This window comes from Alosa pseudoharengus, unplaced genomic scaffold, assembly GCF_046254945.1.
Source record: "Alosa pseudoharengus isolate Yale_2024_CS ecotype anadromous, Long Island Sound unplaced genomic scaffold, YU_APseudo_1.1 YU_APseudo_1.1_scf_10, whole genome shotgun sequence".
In the NCBI taxonomy this organism is placed as follows: Eukaryota; Metazoa; Chordata; class Actinopteri; order Clupeiformes; family Clupeidae; genus Alosa; species Alosa pseudoharengus.
In genome coordinates, this window is record NW_027468565.1 from 13,905,285 (window position 1) to 13,931,669 (window position 26,385).

At 43.6% G+C, this 26,385-nt stretch overlaps 2 protein-coding genes across 2 annotated transcripts in view; one reads left to right on the forward strand and one right to left on the reverse strand.

Annotated features, from left to right (window-relative positions):
• The first annotated feature begins 108 nt into the window (after positions 1-108).
• On the forward strand, positions 109-7,120 carry dld (deltaD). Its single transcript, XM_076264566.1, has 14 exons — positions 109-213; positions 2,127-2,202; positions 2,407-2,486; positions 2,575-2,643; positions 2,922-2,991; positions 3,267-3,367; positions 3,611-3,754; positions 4,073-4,174; positions 4,366-4,556; positions 5,206-5,376; positions 5,573-5,762; positions 5,998-6,135; positions 6,242-6,331; positions 6,850-7,120. The coding sequence occupies exons 1-14, from the start codon at positions 175-177 to the stop codon at positions 6,913-6,915; spliced, it is 1,527 nt and encodes a 508-aa protein (XP_076120681.1). The 5' UTR covers positions 109-174; the 3' UTR covers positions 6,916-7,120.
• The window catches only part of lamb1a (laminin, beta 1a), a 21,711-nt gene continuing 2,396 nt past the window's right edge, over positions 7,071-26,385 (reverse strand). Inside the window, exons 4-33 of the mRNA XM_076264526.1 lie at positions 25,338-25,411; positions 24,762-24,950; positions 24,370-24,433; positions 24,061-24,260; positions 23,018-23,138; positions 22,695-22,883; positions 21,991-22,167; positions 21,770-21,882; positions 21,417-21,496; positions 21,163-21,298; positions 20,849-21,007; positions 20,629-20,756; positions 20,082-20,202; positions 19,762-19,963; positions 17,462-17,605; positions 17,091-17,322; positions 16,689-16,852; positions 16,312-16,536; positions 15,882-16,099; positions 15,563-15,659; positions 12,251-12,620; positions 11,955-12,139; positions 11,428-11,669; positions 11,069-11,275; positions 10,707-10,851; positions 10,026-10,233; positions 9,406-9,547; positions 8,833-9,009; positions 8,450-8,609; positions 7,071-8,311 (exon numbers count right to left, since the gene is read on the reverse strand). Of these exons, the coding sequence (XP_076120641.1) occupies positions 8,172-8,311; positions 8,450-8,609; positions 8,833-9,009; positions 9,406-9,547; positions 10,026-10,233; positions 10,707-10,851; positions 11,069-11,275; positions 11,428-11,669; positions 11,955-12,139; positions 12,251-12,620; positions 15,563-15,659; positions 15,882-16,099; positions 16,312-16,536; positions 16,689-16,852; positions 17,091-17,322; positions 17,462-17,605; positions 19,762-19,963; positions 20,082-20,202; positions 20,629-20,756; positions 20,849-21,007; positions 21,163-21,298; positions 21,417-21,496; positions 21,770-21,882; positions 21,991-22,167; positions 22,695-22,883; positions 23,018-23,138; positions 24,061-24,260; positions 24,370-24,433; positions 24,762-24,950; positions 25,338-25,411 (5,009 nt within the window). The 3' untranslated portion in view covers positions 7,071-8,171. The remainder of the gene's footprint in view (positions 8,312-8,449; positions 8,610-8,832; positions 9,010-9,405; positions 9,548-10,025; positions 10,234-10,706; positions 10,852-11,068; positions 11,276-11,427; positions 11,670-11,954; positions 12,140-12,250; positions 12,621-15,562; positions 15,660-15,881; positions 16,100-16,311; positions 16,537-16,688; positions 16,853-17,090; positions 17,323-17,461; positions 17,606-19,761; positions 19,964-20,081; positions 20,203-20,628; positions 20,757-20,848; positions 21,008-21,162; positions 21,299-21,416; positions 21,497-21,769; positions 21,883-21,990; positions 22,168-22,694; positions 22,884-23,017; positions 23,139-24,060; positions 24,261-24,369; positions 24,434-24,761; positions 24,951-25,337; positions 25,412-26,385) is intronic.

Below are 26,385 nucleotides of genomic sequence, written 5' to 3' on the forward strand. Positions count from 1 at the left end.
TTCAGCAATTTGTATGGAAGATTCAGTTGTCAGCTATTTGCATGCATAGAGTTTGCATTTCAGGAGCGAAACGTCATAAACAAGCGACGAGTTATTTGCTCTCGAATGCGCATGCGCACAAGAAAGAGTCCTTGGATGCACTGTCTGCTCTAGGTTAAGTGGGCGAATGTCAAAATGCATAGTTGGAACCAGCTATATCGCACCCTGGCAAAGGTAAAACAGTGCTGTTGTGTAACGAATAGTATACTATGGATGTCTATTATGAGGGCATGCAAGTCAAACCAACTTAAATTCACAATTTGATTATTTTGTCATTGATCAAGTCAATGGCCATCTTACTAGCAAAGTAACGTTAGCTAGCTACCGTCAGTGTCAGTGTCAATGGTCAATGCTAGAGGCTACATTTGTGGAAACAAGGAAGCTAACTTATGTTTGGACACCATTACTGAATACCACAATACCAGCTTGTTTGGTAGATTTTCCCAAATTGACTGATCTGTGAGGGTTGGTGGTGGTGACCAACAAGTTTGACATGATAACAATTTAAACCATGTGGGACTATCTGATGATGGTAACGTTAGCTAACTCGGGGAAATAGATTTCGTAACAATCATGTCCACAGGTTTCGGCACGCGAGATAAAACAAGATATAATAATTAACTTATAACCTATAACAAAAATGGATGGTATCAAGTCGAGCTGGCACACAGAAGTTTGAAGTTTCGGCAAATTATCTCAGGCGCGTTAACTTCTATCAATAATGCTGCTCACCTGTCAAATGCAGTTGCATGTCGAACTTTTACTAATTGACGTTTTGGTGAATGCAATGATAGGTCTATTTGAATTAAGGTTGATGCGTGAGGTTATTACAGTTCGGTAGGAGAAGCTGAAGAAGCTGCCCTAGAACATAAACTGAAATGGATACGCATCCCGAACAGGTTTATAAATCCATTTAAGGTCTTGAAGAACTTGAAGTTTTGTAAAAAATAATAATAATAATATGTAGGTCTATGTTGAAATATACTGAAGTGGTTCAAACCAGAGATCCACAATATTTCTAATGCATGCATTTAAGTATGTCTTTAAAACAAAGAATAGTATGTTGTAAGTCTAATTGGTAGTTGATGGGCTGCATCTGGCAGATTGCATCTGCATCCATTCTGGGATGATAGAATGGTATGCTAAGCACTTGCAAGTATATTTGTTGGGCCTTTTGCCTTTTTTCAGATAGGACAGTAAAGAGTGACAAGAAGCGAGTGAGAGATGGAGTGGGTTCAGGAAATGACCATGATTCAGATTAGGACCTGGGTCCCTGTGAAGCAAGTGTGGTAGAGGCACTGCAACCGCTTATGCTACAGCTTCCCTGTGCTTTGCATATTTAAGATATGTGGCAAGTGAAAGAGTGATTGCTCATTTGTCTCCTCTAATTCAGTGGAAAGGCCAATTTATAGTCTGGACGACAAGAGCCATTCAACAGGAACTGACATAAAGGTGACAAATGTGTGTCTGCTGTGGTTGTGCAGTCAGATCATGTCACCTGCATGGAAATATTTGAACAGATGCAGTCATTGAACACTTCTGTCTCTATCTCTAACGCTCTCGGATGATGTTGCTTTCTCAAATTCAATTACAAGAACATTGGAAGATGTCAAATATAACAAAAGATCAAATATTATGTCATGTTTCCCAAGAAGTATATATTTTTACTTTTTAACATACTAGGCCATAGTTTATTTTGATGCATGTCATGGTTGCTGTATTATGTTTAGATCCTTTTCCAACTTGAGTATGTTGTATCTGATTTCAAAATACATTTTGATGTATTTACCCCAACCCTACCAAAGACGAATAGTCTTTATTTATTTATTTTTTGGGCTTTTATGCCTTTAATGCGACAGGATAGTGGAGAATGACAGGAAGTGAGTGGGAGAGAGAGAGTCAGGGTGGGATCCGGAAAGGGACACGGAGCATACAGTGCAGGTGTCCCAGCCAGTTCCGCCACGGCTGGGGCTAAAGACAATTAGTCTTTCTGGTTTTCCTATTGGGTGTAGTGTGTGTGTACACCTGCTGAAATGTCTTGAAATGTTATTTTTAACCAATGATTTCACTCTCTTTTTCTGATACAGCGGGGTTCACATCTCCCATGCAAACTCCATCAAACAACTGCTCTATCTGTAAGGACATATGCTGACAAGGCCCAGAGTAAGTCTGCTTATCATAATGTCCTTAATGTGAAGTCCGTTATATCAGGCATTGATTATGTTAAGAAACCTTTGATCTGGTTGGTTGTCACTTAGTGCTGTCGTGTGGAAACTCAGTTAGGTATTGTAACTGTTGGTAGCACAATCAACTCCGGCAGTAAAATACCATTTAGGTCATGCCAAGCTAAGTTTTGTTCTCTTGCAGTTGAAGCTGATGTAACAGTTGTGGGTTCGGGGCCTGGAGGTTATGTTGCTGCGATTAAGGCAGCACAGCTTGGTTTCAAGGTGGGGAGCCATTTCGTTTAGAGAAATATCTTGAAAGTTATTAGAGGACAATATCAGATGATGATGATGATATTTTGTTCCATCACAGACCGTATGCGTGGAGAAGAATGCCACCCTTGGGGGAACCTGCTTGAATGTCGGCTGCATACCATCTAAGGTAGTGCAGTTAATTTACGACACATTTGCAACAAAATGTGAAATTAACTTAAATTTGTTCTTAAACAGTATGCACGTATTTGAATTGATTTATATTTAATCGTTTGGTTAGTTGTGTCTGTCGTGCATATTTCATTTCTTTATGTTTTTTGACATATTCCTAAAGAGGGCAAATATTCATGATCAAATCATGAAATATTCTGTGAAAATAATAGATCTACTTTAATACCGAGCAACAGAATGGTAATTAACTTGATTTCACATCTGGTTTCTTTGTAGGCGCTCTTGAACAATTCTTACCTCTATCATCTTGCACATGGAAAGGACTTTGAAAACAGAGGCATTGAAAGTAAGAATGAAGGTTATGAGATCATTTGCCTTTTAGAGGATAGTCCAAGCTCGACAAAACATAATGTCAGAAAAGCAAAGATGGATGCATACAGGGACTTAAGCACAACAGTAGTTACTATCTTATAGCAAATCATTAATAAAGAATATAGACTGTGCACTTACAAATGCAACATTCAACCCTTCTCAACTGATCCACCTGAGGAATGAATGTTAATAATTCAAATGATGTGTGTGGTGATGTGACCGCATTGGTGCATACATATTGTTGTGTAGTTTCAGGGATATCACTAAACCTGGAGAAGATGATGGCCCAGAAGAGTGGGGCAGTCAAAGCCCTGACGGGAGGCATCGCACACTTATTTAAACAGAACAAAGTAAGTTTACTATGTGTTTTCCATACAGAAATGTCAGTATTTAAGACATAGCATTCCCTTTGTCTTAAATTTGGGAGTAGTTTAAGTTAGCTTTCAAACACTTTACACTAAGCAAAGTGTATTTATGATTAATTTGGGTAGTGATCATTTCATTTGGGTGTTCTAAATCAGGCCTTCACTTTTGATGTCACATTTAACAAGGCACATGTAGTCATTTATGTTGACAAATGTTTTGTGTTATAGGTGACGCATGTCAATGGCTTTGGAACGATCACTGGTAAGAACCAGGTCACAGCAAAACTCGGTGATGGCACTGAGCAAGTCATCAACAGCAAGAATATACTGATTGCCACTGGATCAGAAGTTACGCCTTTCCCTGGGATTGAGGTATACAGTGATATCGCCTTGGCAGCAGAAATAAAATATGGCAAAATGCAGTGTGTTCATAAATCATAATTCTCTGAAATATGATGACTTAATGTTGGTTTAGTTGGGTTTGAAGACACGGTGCTCTCTTACTTTGAAGTTGGAAGCTTGTTGATATTAAATATATTTTCAATGGTATTGTTAATTGTATAAATGTTTTAAAAGCATTAGCTCGATTCAGGTAATTCCATTGCTTTGAGTTTGAAGTAATCCAATGTTTAGCTTGTTGCCTGACTTGTTTCTTGGGAAGGCATGCTTCATTTGTACTTCATGTCTCAGATTGATGAGGAATCTGTCGTGTCCTCCACGGGAGCACTCTGCCTGAAGAAGGTTCCACAAAACCTGATTGTGATTGGAGCAGGAGTCATTGGAGTGGAACTGGTGAGTATTTGCATTAATAAAGAGCACAGCCATTGTCCTTCAAGGCTGAAGACCATACTGGCTTTTCACTGAATGATACTTCAGAATTAGCTTGACAGATCATATTACTACCACATATGTGTTAGAGGAACTTTTTCTTTACTCTCAGTTAAATGTAAAACACATTCATTGTCAACATTTCTGCGCTCTAGGGTTCAGTATGGCAGCGATTGGGAGCTAAAGTGACCGCCGTCGAGTTCCTTGGCCATGTTGGAGGTATGGGTATCGACATGGAGATCTCCAAAAACTTCCAGCGCATCCTTCAGAAGCAGGGGATGAAGTTCAAGCTAGGCACAAAGGTCATGGGGGCGACCAAGAGAGCAGATGGACAGATTGATGTTGCGTAAGTTTGTTATTGTTACGTTCTTATATTTAATATACTTGCTATAGGAAGTTGCATTAGCCTGAGGTGTGGTGTCAGACTTGACCAGAGGGATAGCTGAACATCTCAGATGAATGTAGTTCTAAGCTATTGACTGAGTACTATGTACATTTTAAAATGTGAAATGTCCCAGCCAATCTAGATTACTGACAGGATCATTTGTGGGAGTGGACATTAAGTGTGCTCATGTGTACATGATATTAAACTGATTTGACTCACCCTCTGATTCCTGAGGAGAATGGGTGCACACATTGTGCTTGATAACAGCAGGGGAGGTGTGTGCGACTGCTTGTAAGGATTAGTGGTGTGGGGACACTGTGTGGGCCTTGCTAATAGAGTGGTGTGGGGACACTGTGTGGGCCTTGCTAATAGAGTGGTGTGGGGACACTGTGTGGGCCTTGCTGATAGAGTGGTGTGGGGACACTTCATGGGCCTTGCTGATAGAGTGGTGTGGGGACACTGCGTGGGCCTTGCTGATAGAGTGGTGTGGGGACACTGCGTGGGCCTTGCTGATAGAGTGGTGTGGGGACACTGCGTGGGCCTTGCTGATAGAGTGGTGTGGGGACACTGCGTGGGCCTTGCTGATAGAGGGGTACATGTGCTCTTACAGGGTTGAAGCTGCAGCTGGTGGCAAAAACGAGACGCTGACCTGCGACGTCCTGCTGGTCTGCATCGGTCGCCGGCCCTTCACCCAGAACCTGGGGCTGGAGTCTGTTGGCATTGAACTGGACAACAGAGGCAGGATCCCTGTCAACAACCGCTTCCAGAGCAAAGTCCCCAGGTCAGGCATGCTGCAACTCTTACAGCCTCAGACCAGCAGTGTCTGAGAGAAGCTGCAATTATTCACTCTGTGTGAATGTATCAGCTGTGCTGTGAGATGACCATGATGTGCACTTAACAGGACATTTGTATAGGTCAGCAGTGTTTAGACAGTACACCTGATGAAGCTAAACTACCATCCTTGGCCCCTTTCACAGTATCCATGCTATCGGTGACGTGGTGGCCGGGCCCATGCTTGCCCACAAGGCAGAGGACGAGGGCATCATCTGTGTGGAGGGCATGGCCGGTGGCGCAGTGCACATCGATTACAACTGCGTGCCCTCGGTCATCTACACACATCCCGAGGTGGCCTGGGTGGGCAAGACCGAGGAGCAGCTCAAAGAGGAGGTGAGGCCCAGTCCCCCAGTCCCTGCTCCTCATGGAGCACACACAACATGACACTAGTCATCAAGCATCCTCTGAGCAACACCTCAGAATGTTTCACTAAAAAGTCAAATTCATTATAGATCCCACTAAAATACGCCCGCAACAACAGTGACAATGAATCAGTATCAAGTATATTGGGAAAAAATAACTTTTTCATGACTTTTATGTTGCGATGTGCTTGTCTTCTCTTCCTAAGGGTGTGCCATATAAGGTTGGCAAATTCCCCTTTGCGGCAAACAGCAGAGCCAAGACCAATGCAGACACTGATGGACTGGTGAAGATCCTGAGCCATAAAGAGACGGACAGGATGATGGGGGCTCACATCCTAGGATCGGTGAGGAGCTGAGCGTGATCGCATGGCTGTTCTTAGAGGGCTATTGACATTAACAGCAGCGGCATAAACACTGCTCTCATGTATTGTCATGTTTTGTCATGTTTAGGGTGCAGGGGAAATGATCAATGAAGCAGCGCTAGCAATGGAATATGGAGCATCGTGTGAGGATGTTGCCAGAGTCTGCCACGCCCATCCTGTAAGCATTCATAAAACATCTATCTATTATCACTGACACTGATCTTATAATGTAAACTATTAGCTGTGAAGTATACAGTTGTAGACTTTCACCGTTTTGGCACAGCGTTATGTAACGTCTTGCGGAGGGATATGAAAGACGTTAATCAACTCGTTGCCATTGACAGCGGTGATTATATACTTTGCCAGAGATTATATAGATTTAACATAGGAATTTAACATAGGAATTCATGTGAATGGAACTTTCTGCAGCACTCTGAAGAGCCGTGTAATAAGGAGTGATAACGTCCATCACCTCCACAATCAGTTTGTTATAAATTATCTTATGCACTCTGATAGAAATAGTCTCATCTTTATGTCAATAATTCTGAGTTACTACCAGAGCCATTGTAGCTTAATGTTCCAATAATCCTGGTCTGAGCTTAAAATGTAAATGTTTGACATCTATGGTATGTTACTTACTCTGAAGTGAGTGCCATGTAGATATCTGACCTTTCTCTCTCTCTCCACCAACCACAGACTGTGTCAGAGGCCTTCAGAGAAGCCAACCTTGCTGCCTCATTTGGAAAAGCCATCAACTTCTAGGCCCCCATCTGATCCCATGTACTGTACATAAATGTCTGCTGCTTAGCCAGCCTGGAACTGTCCACACGCACACTCTGGAAACCCTTACCCCCTGGTGGTCAAGACTTTCCCCACATACATACATACATACCATGAAGGTGTACGTTGTATAACATTTAGTATATTATTATTTAATACATGTTTAATAAAGGGGTTTGGGTAAAAACTGAGTGAGAATCTGCGTTTACTATTAGTGTTGGTTGCTTACAATTTAAAAAAAAAAGAAGAAAAACTGTCAACCTGTCATTCAAGAAAGGGGCACATCCTCTCATGACAAGACAAGTGTAAAAGTACGAGGCTACCAGCTAAGACTTAGACATACCATGACACTTAAGATAAAAGGAAAGGTGTAGGTGTGTGTGAGTGTTTCTTATACCAGAAATACAATTATACCCCATAAACCAAATATCACCTCAAATCTTTCTACCAACAGACATGTCACACTCTTTTGCAGATGACATCAACATAGAAATGTATGACACAATAAACAATGTTCCAATTTTGCTTTAACAATGTGTTGAATTGACAGTCAGCACTGTTCAAATGTAACAAAGCATGGAAAGGGCCAGGCCATTGGCCAGATCCCTCTGATCAAACAACGTCAATGTAATGCTGTCCGTTAAAAAGAAATACAACACACTCCAGTGTAGTCAACACTGCCTGAACACTGGTGAAGGTGCTGCACCAGACTGGGTCAAACCTGAGGGAGAGCCCAGAATCACCATAGGAAACTGCCTCACGTGGTTATTAGCTAGACGTAATCCTTTTAAATCTTATCAGAATAAATGCTGATGAGCCTGAAAACTATAGTCATGAAAACTATAGTTTATATAACTACAGACTATAACTATAGTCATTGAAAAACAATTTGTATGTGTGGAGATTTTTTCCAGTTTACAATTGCTAAAACACATTGGTTCACACAACTTTGAGTTTAAAAAGACCAATTCTGACAGGAATTTATAAATTAAACATTTAATTTAGACAGAGTCAATATCACTCTCAGTATTTAAAGTGAAATGTAACGACTTTGGGGCATTGAGAGTTTGTTTCAATATGTTTTGCTTGTTTTAACTTTTAGCTTTTACTCATTCAGATATTTTTTTTATACCATCAGCTTGAATACATGGCATTTTCCTATAGTTTCTATTTTATCGAATGGCATTCCAGATTAGTGTTGTAAACGGCCTGTTAATTAGTGACTGTTCCTCCTGGTGTTAAAACAGACAGGTGCTGTAAAGAGTGACTTTATGGCTGATCTCCTTGAGCAGTTCTCGCACAGCCTTCTCCATGTCCACCAGCTGATTGGCCTTATCCTCCAACGTCTTCTGGTTGTCATCATAAGACTTCTCCAAGTCTAGTGATAAAGAGACACATCAGGCCATTGATCAATTTTGATAGTGCCATGAATGTATATCTGGAGACTAACTATAAGACATTCGCTTTATATTTTTGCGTTATATTTTATTCGTTCAGAGGAGTCTCTTTGACAAACCTTTGAGGAGCTGCAGCTTGTCACTAGCTTGCAGCAGCAGGTCTTTGGCTTCCTGCTGTAGCATTTCCGCCCTCTTCTTGGCGTCGGCGATGCCGCTTGCTTTCTCTGTAATCAGTCCCTCCACTGTGTTGTATTTACTCTTTATGTCACCGTCCAGATCCTAAACAAATACATTACAAATAATAAGAAGCAAGTATGCAGGATGCTGTTTTGAACATATTCCCAAGATCGTGTACTTCAGTGTATCTTCAGCAAGGAGAAAGCTCTATTCTGTTTAGCCATATTTTACTGCTACCAGAATGGTCATTAACATATTTAAACTTAATTTATTCAGTTTCATACAAATAAGCACAGAAAATAAAGTCTGGAGCAACCGTTCTAACCTTTTTAACCTGTTCAGCTACTTTGTTGATATTCTCCATGTCTTGCTCTGTCTTCTCAGCAGTGCTGGTGGTGTTCTGGGCTTTCTCCTTGAGCAAAGCCACGTCTTTCTCCAGACGATGTAGCCTCTGTGTTGCGTTATTTAGCCTGAACTCAGAATCTGCTGTTTCAGATTCCACCTGGCACAGAAAACAGACCACAATACATTAACATTTCAAACAACCACTAAATACTACCTATGTCCATTATTAAAGCAACAATATGGAGAAGTGTACTGTTTTTAATGTATGTAGTTTGGTAGGTAGCTATTTTCTTTATACTGTTAGTTTCAAATATTTAAATACTCAAATGTTTAAATACTTTCAACTGCAACATTGATTTGACTTATTTCCATTTCATTGAGATTTATTATAAATTGTTACCCATACTTCACCTTAAGTATCACTCCTCAAAGACAACCCTATTTCTATCCCATAAATGTGTAACAGTTAATGTTCTGTTTGGCGTATCTTATTTCTATATTTGAAAATGTTGTGCTTCCTTGCATGCCCCAGGCCCTCTGTGTGTTTACTCACAGAGATGAGGAGGTCCTGTGTTCCTTTGATGTCCGTGGTGGCCTGCTTGATGGCCTCAGCTGCTGTGTTCTGAGCCTTCTCGGCCTGCTCCAGGGCCTCCTTCACCATCACGGCTGTGTCACGGATATCCGTGGCTTCTTTGCTGTGAATTTAAGGACTACTGTAACTAATTTGTGCCATCAAACTGATTACTCAGCTACAACTAAGAAACAAGATATACTTCCTGTAGCAAATTATGTGTTTGCCTGGCAGCAACAATTAAGTTTTGATTTGCTTTTTATGCTCACACACATTGGCTGAAAATAAGGGTATGGCATTGGATAACTACTGTATTGCAATGAGGGTTGATATAAAAGTGTAAAGCTACACGCCCAACATCTGGGAGACATCCCAGATTTATTATAAAGGCCCCTCCACCCTACTACGGTAACACTATACTATGTGCTATGTTATCCAATACCATAGCCTCTAGATGGCAGCAGTTTGCTGCGTAGAAGTTGCTCCCTAATTGTGTCTGAATGGCCAGAGCTACCAGAGGAAGCAGTGAAATCTAAGGGCATCTCTGACTCTGCATCCCAGAGTTCCATCCCAACACCTCATCTCACATCTGTTTGACTGACCTGGCCTTGCGGGCTTGTTCCAGCAGGCTCTCTGCCTGTTGGATGTCGGCAGCGCTCTGGTTGAGGATGTCCTCCACGCTGGACAGGCTTCCTACGCGCTCGCGGATTTCATCGGTCAGGTTCTGCAGCTGGGCCGGTGTGGTGGGCATCTGCATCTCCAGAACCTCATTAGCCACGGCCTCGATACTCTCCAGGTCCGCACCATCCTCTGTGTCCGCACAGGAAACAGTCATAACCAGGGTGACCAAACAGAGCAGGGAGCCTCCTTACAGTTCCCAAAACTGCACTACATCTCACTACAGCCCACAGCTGCATGATACTTTAACTGGTGTTAATAACCACAACATTACATTGGATATTACAGCCTAAAGCTACTATGCCATATATGGTCATCGGTCCCACGCCAACATTCCAAACATAAGCCCTTTCCCCCAACAGTCCCTCCAAGGTTGTTTCCTGAGGGCCACTTAAGCAGTGTGAGAGCAGTCCAGCAGACATAGACCAGACACCAACACAGTGCCATCCTCAACACAACCCTGAGCTGAGCCACACTCCCCCAGAGGAGGGGCCAGCTCTGATAAAGCACAGAGACGAGGAGAGGAGAGGAAAGGAGAGGAGAGTAGAGGAAAGGAGAGGGAGAGGAGAGGAGAGACGAGTAGAGGAGAGGGAGAGCCAACGCACGGGTGAGGAAGTCCCGGATCTGCTTGATGAGTTCACGAAGCTCCTCGTTGCTCTGGTCCACGCGCCGCTTGGTCTCGTTGGTCTTCAAGAGGACGCCCTGAGCACTCAGTTTGGCATTGTCTGCTTTGACCTTCGCCTCTGAAACCTGCACATACAAGTATGATGGCATAAGAAGGGTTTTAAAATATTACATCATGCTAACATTTTATTTGTGATTTTTAAGGAAAAGTAAGTGGAGCTATTACATTCTACTGAGATTGTGTATTTCATGGCTTCATAGGGAGTTAGTTCTTACCACAAACAAGAAAACTCTAGTTTGGAATTAAACAACACGACCGAAAACTGCTCAATTAGTAGCTTACCAGCTTGGAGAGCTTCTCCACCTCCTCCATAGCACTGCCAATCTCTTTCTCAAAGTCCTTGGCTTTGTGCCAGGCACTGGACGCCAGGGTGGCCAGGCCATCGCAGCCCTCCCCGCCACACTTCCTGTTCCCGTTGGCATCCAGACAGCTGAGACCCCCGCATGGGGAGTCTGCACAGGTCTCTGAGTCGGCACGGCTACCGCACGTCTGCCGGACAACAATCAACACACACCAATGAATTCTATTCATGTTAAGACCCAGAAAACATGATAAATCAAATGAGAAAAGCAGCATCTGAACACACTGTCTGGGACTCAGTCATACACATAGTGATAGAAAGTGAGCACGTTCTGTCATACCTTTTCGCTAAGCTCTACTAGACTGAGGGTCTCTAGCTGTCCAGCTAGATCGTCCAGCCTCTTGGCATGTTCCTCCTGCCTGTTGAGAAACTCATCTCCCGTCTCGTTCATCCTCTGCTCCACCGTTTGGCGCAGAGCAGCTGACTGCTCCACAGTGCTGTCTGGATCACTGCTAGAGGCATTGGCTCGAGCCTCCGCTGACAAAGACTGCTTAAAGTATTTGGTGATGCTATCTGTGGCTCCTACAAAACACAATTTAGAGTTAATCCTCCCCGATCTCTAAAAATGAAAGTTCATTTAATTTGATTAAGTTCTGTCTATATAACTGACACAAGTCAGTAAGTAGTTACATGAGACACGTTGTAATGCTACTGTAATGTTTACTGTTATTCTATGTTTTAAGATGCTTTGAATAAAATTGTCTGCAAAGCAAACATAAACATGACTATAAACATTAACATAATATAGCATGTTTAGCATTTGTTTACAGCCTACTGTATATAGCTGAAAATGACTGGTGTACTTACCACGCACATCAGAGTTCTTTACAAACTCCACCTGTTCCAGAAGCTCTTTGGCGGTACGCTCCAGTTTTTGGGCATCCTCTTTGAGGGCCTCCAGCTTCGTGTCTGTGACATTGTTCTCCAGGGAAACCTTGTCCAGAGCCTCCTCAGTTAGGTTCAACTTGTTGGTCATTTCTGACACCAGATCCCTGTTTATTAAGTTTATAAAAAAAAAAAGTGTTGAAATGGGTTGATTTATCTTTAAGCATTTCACCGAGTGCTCTGTAAGGAGGTTTCTGGGATGAATCAGTTGGGCTTACGTGGCTTGCTCCAAAAGGGCCTGCATTTCAGTGAGAGGCTGCGTGGCTGGGTTCTGTGCCAGGATGTTGCGGATGGAGCTGGCGCTCTTCTCCACGTTGTCTATGGTCTGCTGGTAAGGCCCTGTGATGCCACTGGCCTTGATGGCGTTGACCTTCTGCACTAGCCGGTGGGTCTGATTGGTGAGCTCGCCCACTATCACATCCCACTCGGCAAAGCACTGGTGGCAGCGCTCACAGTTGGGAAATTCGCCCGAGAATCCCCGAGCACAGGTATCACACCTGGGACCCGACACACCCTCCACACACACACAGTGACCCGTGGCCTTGTTGCACTGGGGCTCGGCAGTGCCCCTGCGGTCGCAGTCGCAAGCTAGAATACACACACACACACACACACACACACACACACACACTTCTCAGGTCATTACATGCATACATTACATGCATCACTTGTTACACAATTAACACACAGGATTCCATCCACTAAAGTAAAAGTAAACTATGCTTTGGTCAGGGTTTAGTTCCTACCTGGTTGTTGGCTGTAAAAACCTGAGGTCAGACACAGTAACCACAGAACTCTGCCGTGAGAGTGGCCAAGAGAGTGACCAAGGGGGAGGAGAAGGGACAGGAATGTTTGCCCACTTCAAAGCCTTTAGGGGCTCTTACACTGATGGAGAACAAAAGGGGCCTGATTTGCCCAACTTGGTGCTGCCAGACCCACAACAAACAATACTCGCGCTGGTGATGACCGACAAATGCCACAGTAAGTGTTTACGGACACTGACACACACACATACACACACACACACACACACACACACACACACACAAAAGCTTCAAGCGCACCTCAGGGCATTCCAAATGCACAATGGGGTCTGGAAGTGGGGGCTTAGAACAGGGTTAATCCTTGTTTTATGCAGGCAGGGACCCCCGGCACCGATGAGGTTTGGTCTAGCTGGAGGTATGCTATGAATGTGACCTTTTGTCTCTGTATTGTGGGCTTGTAGTAGTGAAACAAATGGAGTTTCTCGCCATGACCAAACAGACACACACACACACACAGACAGACACACACACACACACACACACACACACACACACACACACACACTCACACCTTCCTCCCTGCACTCTTCTCCGAGATAAAAGCAATGCCTTGTTTACACAGAATGAGCTGCAAACACACACCATGAAGTGGGGCCAGGTGAGGTGTTATAAATGCATGTCTAGTCACCACGTTCACACGGCACACAATTAAGTCTCATTCAACATAAGCAAGCAAGGATCGACATTAACCACTCAACAATTTAGAATCTTGAAAAGATATTGTGAAGTTGAAAACATGTTAATTTCTCAATCAATAAAGTAAATCTACTCAATCTATCTCTACCTAACAAGCAGCCAATAACTACAAAAGTCTACACATTACCAGTATAGGCAATCAGATGGTCTTTGTTCTTGATCATTTAGTATAACTTTACATGTTAATTATGCCAAATTAACACATGTTCCATTGATGAATTCAAACAATTTTGACATAATCCTAATCTATCCCTGGGATTTGAAACATGATAGTTCCTTTCAGACAAGGCTCTCACCCTTACGATATGCCTTCTCCACAGAGCATGTGTTCTCCATCATTCACAACAACACCACTATTGCAACAAGAGAAGCAGGCTTTTTTTCCTCAGTAAAAGATCACCATCTGGCTGACATTCCAACATGAGTTTGCTGCAGAGGGGTAGGCGTACTTTACAGCACCCACCACTTAATGGCAGATGCAAAGCCATCTTTACATGTCTTCTGTTAAGGCATGGGAGCATGTGGTTGAGCCTTACTTTTTATCAATGATATGAGTTATTTAATAAAAAAATATTTTAAAATGTTAAACAAGTAAGAGCCTGGGATAGGAACAAAAGTTCCTGTGCTTTTCTTCCAAATGCTTTTCTGACAATAAGGGGAAACTGATTTCAGCTGTTTAAATACAGCAAACTGTGGCTGTGTAACACAGGGCTTTTTGCGGGGGAGGCAATCTGATCTGGGAGAAACACAGGGCATTTCCTGCTTGCAGGCTATCCAAACAAACAGGCAGAGCCCCTGTGAGCTCACTCTCCCCATCACCGCTGCCTGCTGAGAGACACTCGCTATGAGCCCGCCATACTGACCGAGGGTCAGTTTTTAGGGTCAGACAGCATCCAAAAAAAAAAAAAAAAACTCAAATGTGGGACTACAGGAGGTTAGGACTGCATTCATTTCCCAATAGACAGTCACTTCAGAGAGCATGTGAAATATGTCCCTGTTACTCCACCCTTGAATAACTGGGGTTTCCTCTTTCCAGATGTTTGAATCAGAGTTGAAGAGGTCTATAAAGCTCGGTCAAAGTATAAGAAAAGTTTAGTTTGAAATAACACTGAAACATTGATTGCTTAATTACCTCCAACCAAGTACTTGCTGTAGTGTGTTAAGTAAAATGCATACGTCATCACCACTTATTATAGAGGTGATGAGAGCATTTAACAACTGACACTGGCCATTGCAAAGACTGAGTTCATTGTTGTTAAGGTCTTATAGACCCAAAGTAGTCAGTGTCTCACTTTTCATGGCAGAACCTTCCACACAAGTAACCCGTTCAGAGTCAGCAGGCTCTTCAGCCATGACAGTCTGTTCAAAGAACTCAGCGCTTTAGCACTGGACAAAAGGCTCCTTTCTATTGCAGGGTCCTGCATCGCCATCCCAGCCTCCTCACAGAGTCTCTGTCCGAACAAAGGTGTATTGTAGCGCGCACAGGATATTGAGAGGCTTAGACAGATCCCCTACATGCTCTCAGAGCGAATGCCGTCAGTGGAGGGAGGAGTACCTCCAGCCCCTAATCTGGAGCCCACTGACAGATGGGCCATCCCAGAGCAGAGATCTACAGCTGGCTCTCCGCAGAAGGGTGATGAGGGGGACTTCCAGTGGTGTGACATCTTTACAACCCCTCACATGCCCAGCAAAGTATGCAAGCATGCAGAGGATTTAGCATCGGAATGTTTTAGATATGACTGTATGGAACATTTTAAGTGACTATTTTTTAAGGGACATGGACTGCAATGTTTAGTTGATATAATAGCTGAAACATGACAAAACAGCTGAAACAGTTTTAGACTACTTAATTTGTGTAGGTTTACACAGCTCAACATAATTTTTTTCAGTAAAAATTCTCTATTACCATCTTATGATAAGTGATATCATACAAGTCTACATGTTTGCATCATAATTCCTCTGTAATCAGTAGAACTATTAAGCAATGTGCAGCAGAGACCCTGAACTCACCGTGACACTTCACCTCTGGATTCCCCCAGAATAACTCTCTGCACTCATGACATGTCCTCCCCCCAAAGCCAGGCATGCAGGAACACTGGCCTGAGATCTGTACAGGGCACAAAGACAGGGCTCAGTGTCTGCATGAACAACTCAAAAGTATAGTCACTCAAAACAGGACATCCATATTCCAGCCACACTGAAAATAAACATACAATTTAACCATAAAAAACGACCACACACAACACTGCTTAGTTACACATTATACGACATCACAGCTTTGGAATTCTCCCACAGCACACACACAAGGCCAGCTTCCCCCCATATCTACCTCATTACAGGAGGTCCCGTACGAGTGCTCTGGGCTGCAGTTGCAGTCCTCACAGCCTCTGCCGCTGCCCATGTTCCAGGTGTCGGGGGCACACAGGTCACAGTGCTGTCCCACCACATTGGGGAGACACTGGCACTGGCCACTGGAGAGGTCACAGTGACAATCTCCCAGAGAGGGGCAGGAGTCCTGGGCAGTGCCTTGGTGGTTGCAGATGCATTCTGATAAAAGGACGTTAGAACACCCATTAGGAGACCAGGAGGAGGGATAAAGCAGGCCGCTTAATGCTGTTTGACAGCAAAAAACATTTGACATATTTCTTTAACATTCATAAAAATGGGTCCATAAATGCACAATGATTGCCTCTTGATGTATCACAATAATGAACCATAGGAGAATGATGGGCATGTAAGCATGTCATGGTGGGACTTACTTCTGCAGCTTTGGGTGAGGGCGTTGCCATGGTAGCCCAGCTTACAGCGGCTGCAGTCTTGGCCCTCTGTGTGGTACAGGCATTTGAGGCAAGCCCCTGTGCTGGTGTCACAGGCGCCCGGATCCATCATGTCGATGTTGCTGTTGCACTGGCATGGGAGACACTGACCTCCTGCCTGGTGAGGGTTACCATAGTAACCTGGGGCACACTCATCACACCTGGCGCCTGAAAGACAGGAAGAGATGATTGAGGCAGGGAGAGAGAAAGGAAGAAGCTCCGCTATAAAACGCAAACAAGCCCCTGCAAGTGTCTCACTATAAATGGCTGTGTGTTGGCAGTGATGACAGAGGGCTCATAACTGGGTGGGTGTTTCCTACCTTGATATCCAGGGCTGCAGACACAGAACACCTGGAAGGAGTCCGGGCTCTTGTAGCATCCCCCAGCAAACTGCCGATTACTTCCTGGACCATCAGGGCACATGCATGGGCGGCAGTGGTCTCCAGATCCAAGAACTGGATCACCATAGTAGCCACTGAGACACCTGTGGATGAGGACCAAGTTGTAGGAATTTCAGGTACCGAATTTCAGAAAAAAAAATAGCCAAAAGAATGTATGATCTGTGAGCTACATGGCCACGACTCTCGGAATATGAATGACTCATAATGTACTCCTAATTGCGTGGGTGGAGCACCGTGGCTTGCAGGCTTTTCTTGTGAGAGCCACATCCAACTGCACAATACACATTAGAGAACAACACTGGGGTAGAGTTAGCAACAGACCTCTCGCAGTTGTGCCCGGTGGTGTGTTCCCTGCAGCCCAGGCACTCTCCTGAGTGGACGTCGCACTGGTCAGCGTGGCCGTTGCAGGTGCAGGGCCGACAGTTGGGGAAGCCCCAGTGGCCAGGCAGGCAGCGGTCACACTGTCGGCCGTAAGCACCGGGAACACACTCACACTGACCGGTGGACTCATGGCAGAAAGCATGGAGGGAGCCCTGAGGGTTACACTCGCACGCTGAGGAGTGGAGAGGGGGGTGGGGGGGTTAGAACAGTCAAAAACAGGTTCACAAAAACAGTCAAAAACAGGTTCACAAAAACAAAAATTAAGTGGCCACATTTGTGTAGTTTGCTTGTTTTTTGCCTCATTAACTCACGTCTGCAGCCAGATGGTCCGAAGAGAAATGTGGCTGGGGCACAGCTGTCACAGTTCCTGCCCATCACATTGGTACGACACTGACATTGTCCACCATTTGGGTCACACACTGTGCTGAGGGACCCCATAGGATCACACTGACAGGCTGGAAAAACAGGAAAACAAAGCAAAGTTAAACAATTACCATGACAAATCAATAACGCTCTGTCCCTGTGTATATGAGTTCCACATTCCACAGTTTGGTTTATTTAACTACCTTATGTGTATCTGAAAAAAAAATTGGGGAAGCTTGTCTATATAAACATTAATTAAAAGTACAGGTGTGCTGACTTGGAAAGTCAGACATGAAAGCTAGAAAAAACAGCTGAGAGTGGCGAGGACCCTGATGACCTCCCATCCGGGACACAGCCACCCCCTATTAGTCCTTTAGACCTCTCCACACTCTTCCTGAGACACCCAGAGCAGATACAGGGTTTACATACTTTAAATAGTTTTGACGTCCTAATAAAACATCTGTGCATACTTTAGTCAAAATACCAAAAGGAAGAAGCACCACAACACTGTTTACAACTATTTAGGACTGCAACGATTAATCGATTAGTTGTTGACTATTAAATTAATCGCCAACTATTTTCATAATCGATTACTCGGTTTTTGTGTCTTTTTATATACAATATACAAATTCTCTGATTGTAGCTTCTTAAACTTCAATATTTTCAGCTTTACCTACTCCTCTATGACAGTGAACTAAATATCTTTGGTGTGTGGGGAAAAAAAGAAGGCATTTGAAGACTTGAGCTAATCTTGAGTTTTGGGAAACAATGATTGACCCCCCCCCTATTTTCTGGCATTTTGTGGATCAAACAACTAATCCATTAATCGAGAAAATATTCGGCATTAGTCGACCATTAAAAAATAATCGTTGCAGCCCTATAACCATCTGAAGAGCCCTTTTCAGCGCCCTGTTTGTGTGCCTGTACCTTAACAAACACAGGCACGTTCCGAGAGGATGCAGGATAAAAGCAACCTTTCTGACTTTCGTTTTTCGAAATTTTGTTCAGATAAGTAGAACTGAGGTGGTTTTATTCAACAAGCTGCACAATTCTACTGACTGAATCACATGTTTCCAGACTTATGCAGCCCATAAACAAACAACTGGATTTTGTAATGTCTGTCTTCTTGCATCGGCAGCCATTCCAAATACATGCGTAAAAGCACTGAAAGGTGAAATTCTCATGTTATGGGACCTTTAAGAATTTTGTCAAGTTGTATTAGAGCTTCCCAATTAGCTGAGCATGATGAGAACCCCTACAAAGCCTGTCCTTTCTTTAGGGCAACGTGATGACAGCTGTTGCTATGGCTGACTGCAGTTCAAAGAAAGGCTGAACTCCCAACCGTCTGTGAATCTTAATACTATTTACAACAGTCATATCACATTTCCGCACCCACATCTCACAGGTTTAATAACCTATCCTGCTCATCTGGAGCACATCTTAGTTTTTTTTTCACTGCCCTTGGGCTGAAAATCCTATTCATCAAACAGGAAGAAATGCATACAAAGCAAGAAGGTGCCAGGCGCAAAAGCCAAGTCAGGAACTAGCCAAAGACACACCTTTTTGCTTTTCACTCAAACACAGAATCAACTAAATATTACAAGTTAAACTACTTAAAGTTAGTTTTTAGTTTAGTTTTTAGTTAGTAAAAACAACTTAATCAAGTATTTTGTTTTTATGCTTTCAGAGTGCTGTCTATCGAGCTATCTGTCACTGGGTTTTTGTTTTGGAGCTGCTTTATGAATTCAGCATATCATTCTAATTATCAGACCTGCCAAAATTGCAGTCTGCATCCTGTGCCTCGAGGGTACATCTACCACAGTCTGACAAAAGCGGGGATTTACAGCTGGCTCGAGAAAGTCTCTCATGTGACGGAATGCCTGAGAAGCCGAGCTCTGTAATCAAGCCTGAGGCTTTGGACGGGCTCACACTTGTAACAGGGGCCCTGCGGGATCTCTGTGGCTCAGTGATGAAAGAGACATGAGGATACACACAAGACGGAGGAAGGCCTGAGGTCACACACAAACACAACTCTAGAGTGATAAATGACAAGTGTATGATCTAGACGAATGCTTCACTGAGTGTGAGGAAAGGCAAGATTTACAACAAGGGCTAAAGAGACATGTGCATGTGAGCAAATCAAAGCTGCATTGCTTTTTCCGTGTGTGTGTGTGTGTGTGTGTGTAGGGGGAGGGGGTGCCTGCTTGTGCCTGTGTGTATAGGTGCCTGAGCGTGTGACTGAGATTACCTTTAGCTCCTGAGTGTAGCAGTGCAGACACACTGAAGATGTAGTCCTTGCAGATATCCGTCATGGGGGTCTTCACCACCCCCTGGCTGTTTTCTAGACACCTGTAGCGCTGGAAGGTGTCCCAGGCGTTATTGGTCACCACATCTCCTCCCTCTGACCCTGAGAAGATCTCCAGGTTCTTACAGTGCGGCATCAGCACAATCTAACCACAGAAAGAGAATGTGTGTTAGTGCTTGCATCTGTGATGAATCATGGACAGAATATTATTTCTCAACTAATAAAATATGCAGAGATATGCAAAGATTGAAGATGAAACTCACTGAGTCTATGAGGGTGTAGGGGGATTGGATGTCACTGAGTGTGGAGTAGAGAGGCAGACTGAGCCGGATGGTGTAATTCAGGCCAGTTTCAAAGCACACAGGCCTGGGGAGCGCCACATACCTACACAAATCATAAGACCACATTAACTCATAGTACATTTAACAATAACATAACATAGAACATTTAACATTTAATGTAGTACATTCCTACATCCTGTTTAATAAAGTAGATGTGTAGATCGAGCTGTGAAGACAAACATAGATAGAGTAGAACCACAGACTCACTCTTACAGACTTGGCAGACTCATCAAAAGCTGAAGCATAAGTCTAATCTACTAGACTCGGGTCCTACACGGGTACACGGTCCGCTTAAAAAGCACCTCTGGAGTAGGACCACGAGAACACCCAAGAAGTTTCTTTTTCTTTGTCTTTCTCTCTCTCTCACACACACACACACACACACACACACACACACACACACACACACACACACACACACACACACACACAAAGTCATTCAAAGAGAGAGAGAACAATAGGGGCCCACCTGGAGCCGGGGTGAAGAGAGAGCCGCTGGTTGTCGTCCTCGGGCATTGTGTTTGCACATCTGCTATCTGCTGTGATCACCCTGGGCCTAATGACAGTCATCAACACCTCTTCCCACTGCTCTGGCAACTACACACAGGGACACGGACATAGCACATATGAGGGGAGCTCAGACTACTTTGGACACTCTTTTTTCTGATGGAGTCCGGAAGTGAGATTACCTGAGGCTCATAGCGAATAAGGATGTCATACTCCATGGAGTGGGGGAGGTTGTCAATGTTAAACTCTAGGTATGCCCCCTCCGGCACGTTAACAAACCCAATGCCAGTCCAGGTGGGAGTGCGGTCGACAGGGTAAGGCCTCTGCACCACTGTCACGCCCTAAAGAGAAAAGTATCAGTTCAGTACATTTATATTTATATATATTTATGCATTTAGCTGATGCTTTTATCCAAAGTGACCTAAAATTGTAAAAAAAAAAACTAAAACTTTAAAATTGCAGATCAACTGATATTAAAAGATGATGTTATACTTACAGGCCCAAATTTGGCATCCTCTGCTTCATAAGTATAATGGTCCAGTCCGATGAAGTAAAATCCTGACTCCACCTGGTCGCAGCGCCGGCCAAACATGTGCTCCCGACATTGACACTGTCCCGTCTCTGCAGAACAGCTGGGGGGGGGGGGGGGGGGGGGGGGGGGCATTTGCATTAAGACAAACAGCTAGGACTCTTACGGCTAGATGGGGATTCAGTGTGAGAACTTAAACAAATAACTGATAGAGTACTCACTCATTGTTGAGCGCTCCGCCGAGGTCACAGTCACATGGGCGACAGCCATCCATGTCATTGCTCAACCCCCAGTGCTGAGGCTGTAAAACAAACAGCTTCTCAGTACACATCGTAAAAAGGCCAGACCACCCACAAAACACTCTCAGTCAAAGAGCTTTAGGGCAATACGAAAGTCTGTCCCTATCACTCTGAACCGGCTAAAGAAGGAAAAACAGGCACAGAAAGTAGAAATTGCACATTTCTAAAAACATTTTCTAAAAACCTTTCAAGTCAAATGATTTGTGTGATCATTGAGGATGTATCTATTTCTATTTGCCCTCCCATACATTTGCCCATATATCAATGGAACTCACCATACACTGGTCACAATTTCTACCAGTGACCAGACGCTTGCAGTAGCACCTTCCACTGTCTGTTTCACAGGGACTTCCTCCAGGAACTGTCCCGAGAGCATTGCAGGTACACGCTGTGACAAGAGAACACAAAGCAATCACAAGCTCAAATTACTATTTGTACAGATACAAGTGCGGTATTCCAACTACCATGTTTAAAAGTATAGGACAAGGATTCTTACGCTTGCAGCCCAGATGGTCATCACTCAGACCATAGTGACCTTGTTTGCACTGGTCACAGCGCTCTCCCTCCACGTTGGGCTTACAGCGGCACTGGCCAGCAATCAACCCGGTTGAGACGTCGGTCAGAGCATCACAGATCCCTCCATTCAGAGAGCCCACTGGGTCACAGTTACAAGCTGCAGAGAGATATTTACAACAGGAGGAACTTCAGTGGGGTAATACGACTTCCGACACAGAGCGGAGCATAAACAGGATGCAGGATCAGACATTATCGCATGATGGTGTGTTCATGAGGCAGAAAAAGAGGTCGGAAAGAAGTGAGGCATGCGTGCTATCAGATATATGGGACGCTGGCTGGAAGTGGGGGCTGAGAGGAGAACACAAAGGGAATCTTTAAATACAAAAGGCAGACTAGACTGAGGAATCCAAACCATGACATGGACTGAAGATCAAACGCTAAAGAGGAAGATGACAGATCAGAATACAGTAGAGAACAAAGGAAGAGGAGAGAACAGAAGCTCTACTTCACAAAACAAGTGCAGTTCATGGTGTGTGTGCTAGTGTGTGTATGTGTGGCATGCTATACACTACATCCAAACTGTGCCCTTCTTATTAGCCCTATTTATGTATCTCAATTATAAAATAGCAATAGGGAAATACAGTTATACAAATACAGTAAACTGTGTCGAAATGATGAACTTACGCTCGCAGATGTTGGGGTCACGTATGTCTCGTTCGTGGTGCTGGTAGAAGAAAGGCTTGCACTGCTCACAGTTGTTGCCCATGGTGTTGTGGCGGCACTCATCACATACTCCTCCACTCACATTGCCCGAGGCCACGAAGACCGCCATGTCAAAGTGGCACGCATCCGAATGGTGATTGCAGTTACACTCTGCAAGGGGGAAAATGGTTAGTTGGTGGGAATCATCACACTGAACCATAGTCTTATGGTGATACATAACCATAATCATTGTAATTATATCAAAGGGATTGAAAGAGTAGAATGCTGATGAAGAGGAATCCTACTTTTGCAAGCATTGGTGTTCCGGCCTTCCGCGGGCCTCCAGGGTAAGTCATGATAAAAATCTTGGCATCTCTCGCAGTTCAGTCCCTTGGTGTTGTGATTGCACATACAGTGACCATGAACCTACAGTCATAGAACAGATACAGGCAAGGGGATTTGAGTACAACCACTTCTGCTCACTTCCAAAATGTGCTCTAGGTCTAGGTCCTCTGAACAGCCCTCCCCTGGGTATGAATTAGGGTTGAGGGGATGTCACTGAGAGAAAACGAACTATAAACAAACGATGTTGTCTAGCTACAGCTTTCCCTGCACAGTCTGAGAGCCCCCACTCCGAGTGGCTGTGCGAGATGTTTATCCTTAGCTTTGGGCATCTGGTCTGCATTAAATAAATGCTAGCACATAGACTGGAATCTTGCTAAATAGGCCAGTCTTTCATGGGAAATGTACAAGAAGAAACCAGAGAATTAAGGACTCATGCAACATACAACAATGAATAGAGGAAGATTTCTGGCCAGCTGCAGAGTGTAAACAGCTCAACGTAGACTAAACAGGAACTTCATTGCATGGTTTTTTTACAGACCTAGACAAAATGGTAAGACGGTATCAACCCTAACACACTCACGCAGTCTTCCACACTGATTTTTTTTTTTTTTACTTGATTTTATTTGGTTCATCAGTTGCAATGAAATGAATGAAATGTCTAGAATTACTCCAGCATTTCTCATCCGGTTTACAAAATTGATTCATGCTGTGATTACCCAATTTAAGCAAGTAATTCCAAAGAAATTGTTTAAATTAAATTTACATGAAATATTCGTCATTACAGGTGGAGACATGTTCAGATATACTTGGCATTGCAACATCAGTGTTAAAGCAAGACCATTTTGATTGAAGTCTTGACATGAAACTTGAAACTTGACAGCCCTGACTTTTCCTTTTTTACAGTGCACACAAACCTATGTGTGTCCACACACGCTGCCTCTACCATCCCACACCTACACCTACACAAACACACAAGTGGATTTAACAGGAATGACAGACTCACCATGCCTTCAGTAACACCGACTCCATCTACCGGGGCACACTCGGACGCATGGCCATAGCAGAAGCAGTTTCCCCTGACCACCATGTCGTACAGAGCGTAGTAGTACTTCTCCTTGATCTCCACGCGTGAGTCCAGCAGATTGTCCCCCAGTGTGTGCAGCCTGACGAATTTCACTCTGAGATTGGTGATCTTCAGCATATCTGAAATGAGTGAATAGTCCTTGTGAGTGTGGCTGTGGGAGGATAGAGGCAGATGCAGATACACTCAACTCTTTCTTTTTGTCCTTCTGCCTTGATGCAGTCTACTTACTTTGGATCCGGGGGCTGTATGGATCATCAATCCTGAACACAGGATCCAGAACTCGGAAGATGACCTACATATATGCAGATTCAATTAAAATACCTTGTGTTTCCTAAACGCCAACCAGTCCACAGAAGTAAGTAACACATTGAGCTAGGCAAGATCAAATTTCATCTAGATTAAGCAATCTTTAACTTCGGTATCGTTAAAGATTGCTTAATCTATTTAGATGAAATTCTATCTTGCCTAGCTCAATGTGTTACTTACTTCTGTGGACTGGTTGGCATTTAGTTTACTTATAAGTAAGATAAAAATGGTGTAGAGTGTAGATTTTCATCATTCTACTATTAAGAAAACTATCCCAGGAGGAAGTTGGTGTTGGACTGGAGCTCTGTACTAACCTCGCCTTCTGTTGAAGGCTCAATGTCAGAGTAGCGGGAGTCACAGATGATGTCATCGACTTTCTTCATTGGCCCTTGGGAGATGGATGGGAAAGAGGTTTCACAGTCGTAGGCAAAGTAGCGGTATACCTGCCAGGTCCTTCCAAAGTCAGCTGACCGCTCAATCACCATAGCTGCAGAACGGAAAGTCTGGAGACAAAGACAACATTTATGATTCAGTGTTTCCCATATATTGACTTATTTGTGGTGGCTCACCACAATATCAACATTGACCACCACACAATGATTTTGCATGTTGTACTTTAAATTGGATGGAATTCATTCATTGTAGAGATATGTGCACCTTTGCACAGCCTCCCCTTGTCTCTCAACAAACCTACATGCATGTTTAAGGAAAACATTAACAATCCTGTTGTTAATGTTTTGGGAAACACTGTGATTGCACCCTGATCAAATATCAATATTCACCAAGAGCATTTTTAACAACTCACAGAAAATGACCATCATAATGACGTCCAAAATGCATTGAAACCATTTTCTTTAATAACAATGTATGGAACAGCAGTTGATATGTACCCTGAAGGTCATGATGAGATGTGTAAAGTGAAACTCAGCTTCCAGATTCAGCTGGATGGTTACATTTTCCACACCTGAAAACAGGGAGAAAGAGAGAGAGAAGTTTAAGTTGGGAAAAAAATCATGTAAGATTCAACTGCATTCTCCATCATTAAGCCCCCAATACTACTGAAAATCTAGATTTATACAAATGTACTGCTGTATATGACATCTAGGCTTATTTCCATGAGACTGAAAATATCACTTACATTCTTAATGTCACACACAGTCAGACCTTTGGGGGATTATGCATGTTTCTTATGTTTATTACAATGTCATATTCTTGTGGGTTTAAAACAATTCAACAATTGATTCAGCTAATGATATCGGAACTCCGTTCCGGCGACCCACCAGGCCAGCACTAACCTGCGAGCGTGGTAAACAAAATCGGATATTTCAGGCAGTAAATGCTCCCGTTAAGAACCAAAACCGATTAAATTCTACACTATGGCTACTGAAAAATTTAAGGTTCATTTATCAAATGTTATTTTGAGTATTGTTATTTTAAGTATTGAAAAACATCGTTGTTTTAGAATTTTCGAATGAAAGTGGTGATTAAGTGCAGTAAGCTTGCAAAAGGGACAGTGTCCTGAGTGCAAGTGGTCTTTAGGTGCAATCCTTGGAGCTGCCATGAAGAGAACTGCCCTGTGTTTTACTGGGACCATGCTGGCTGGGTCAAAGCAACAGGCAGTCGCTTCACTTCATCATAAAAACAGCACAGCTTGCTTCAGCTGGATTTACAGATCCCTGATCCACGAGTGACCATTCATTCATTCTTTTGATGAGTAACCACTTCCTTTCTTCTCAGAGGAGATATATGCCCAACACCCCCCCACCCTTTCCTGACTCCCTTCCTGTCTGACCACCCCACACTCTTCCCCGTTTCTCACACGCTTCTCTGGTTTCAACCAGAGACTTCATTTTTTTCATTCCATGTTTCAGTTCCAGACTCTTGGACACCCCACAAACCATCTTAATGCTTAACACATTACTCTCAGTCTTCTGGTTT

Coding starts and splice junctions, on each gene's coding strand:
- dld (XM_076264566.1), top strand. CDS start 175: ATGCATAGTTGGAACCAGCTATATCGCACCCTGGCAAAG. Junction 3,755..4,072: donor CGCCTTTCCCTGGGATTGAG/GTATACAGTGAT, acceptor TTCATGTCTCAG/ATTGATGAGGAATCTGTCGT. Junction 6,136..6,241: donor GGGCTCACATCCTAGGATCG/GTGAGGAGCTGA, acceptor TGTCATGTTTAG/GGTGCAGGGGAAATGATCAA.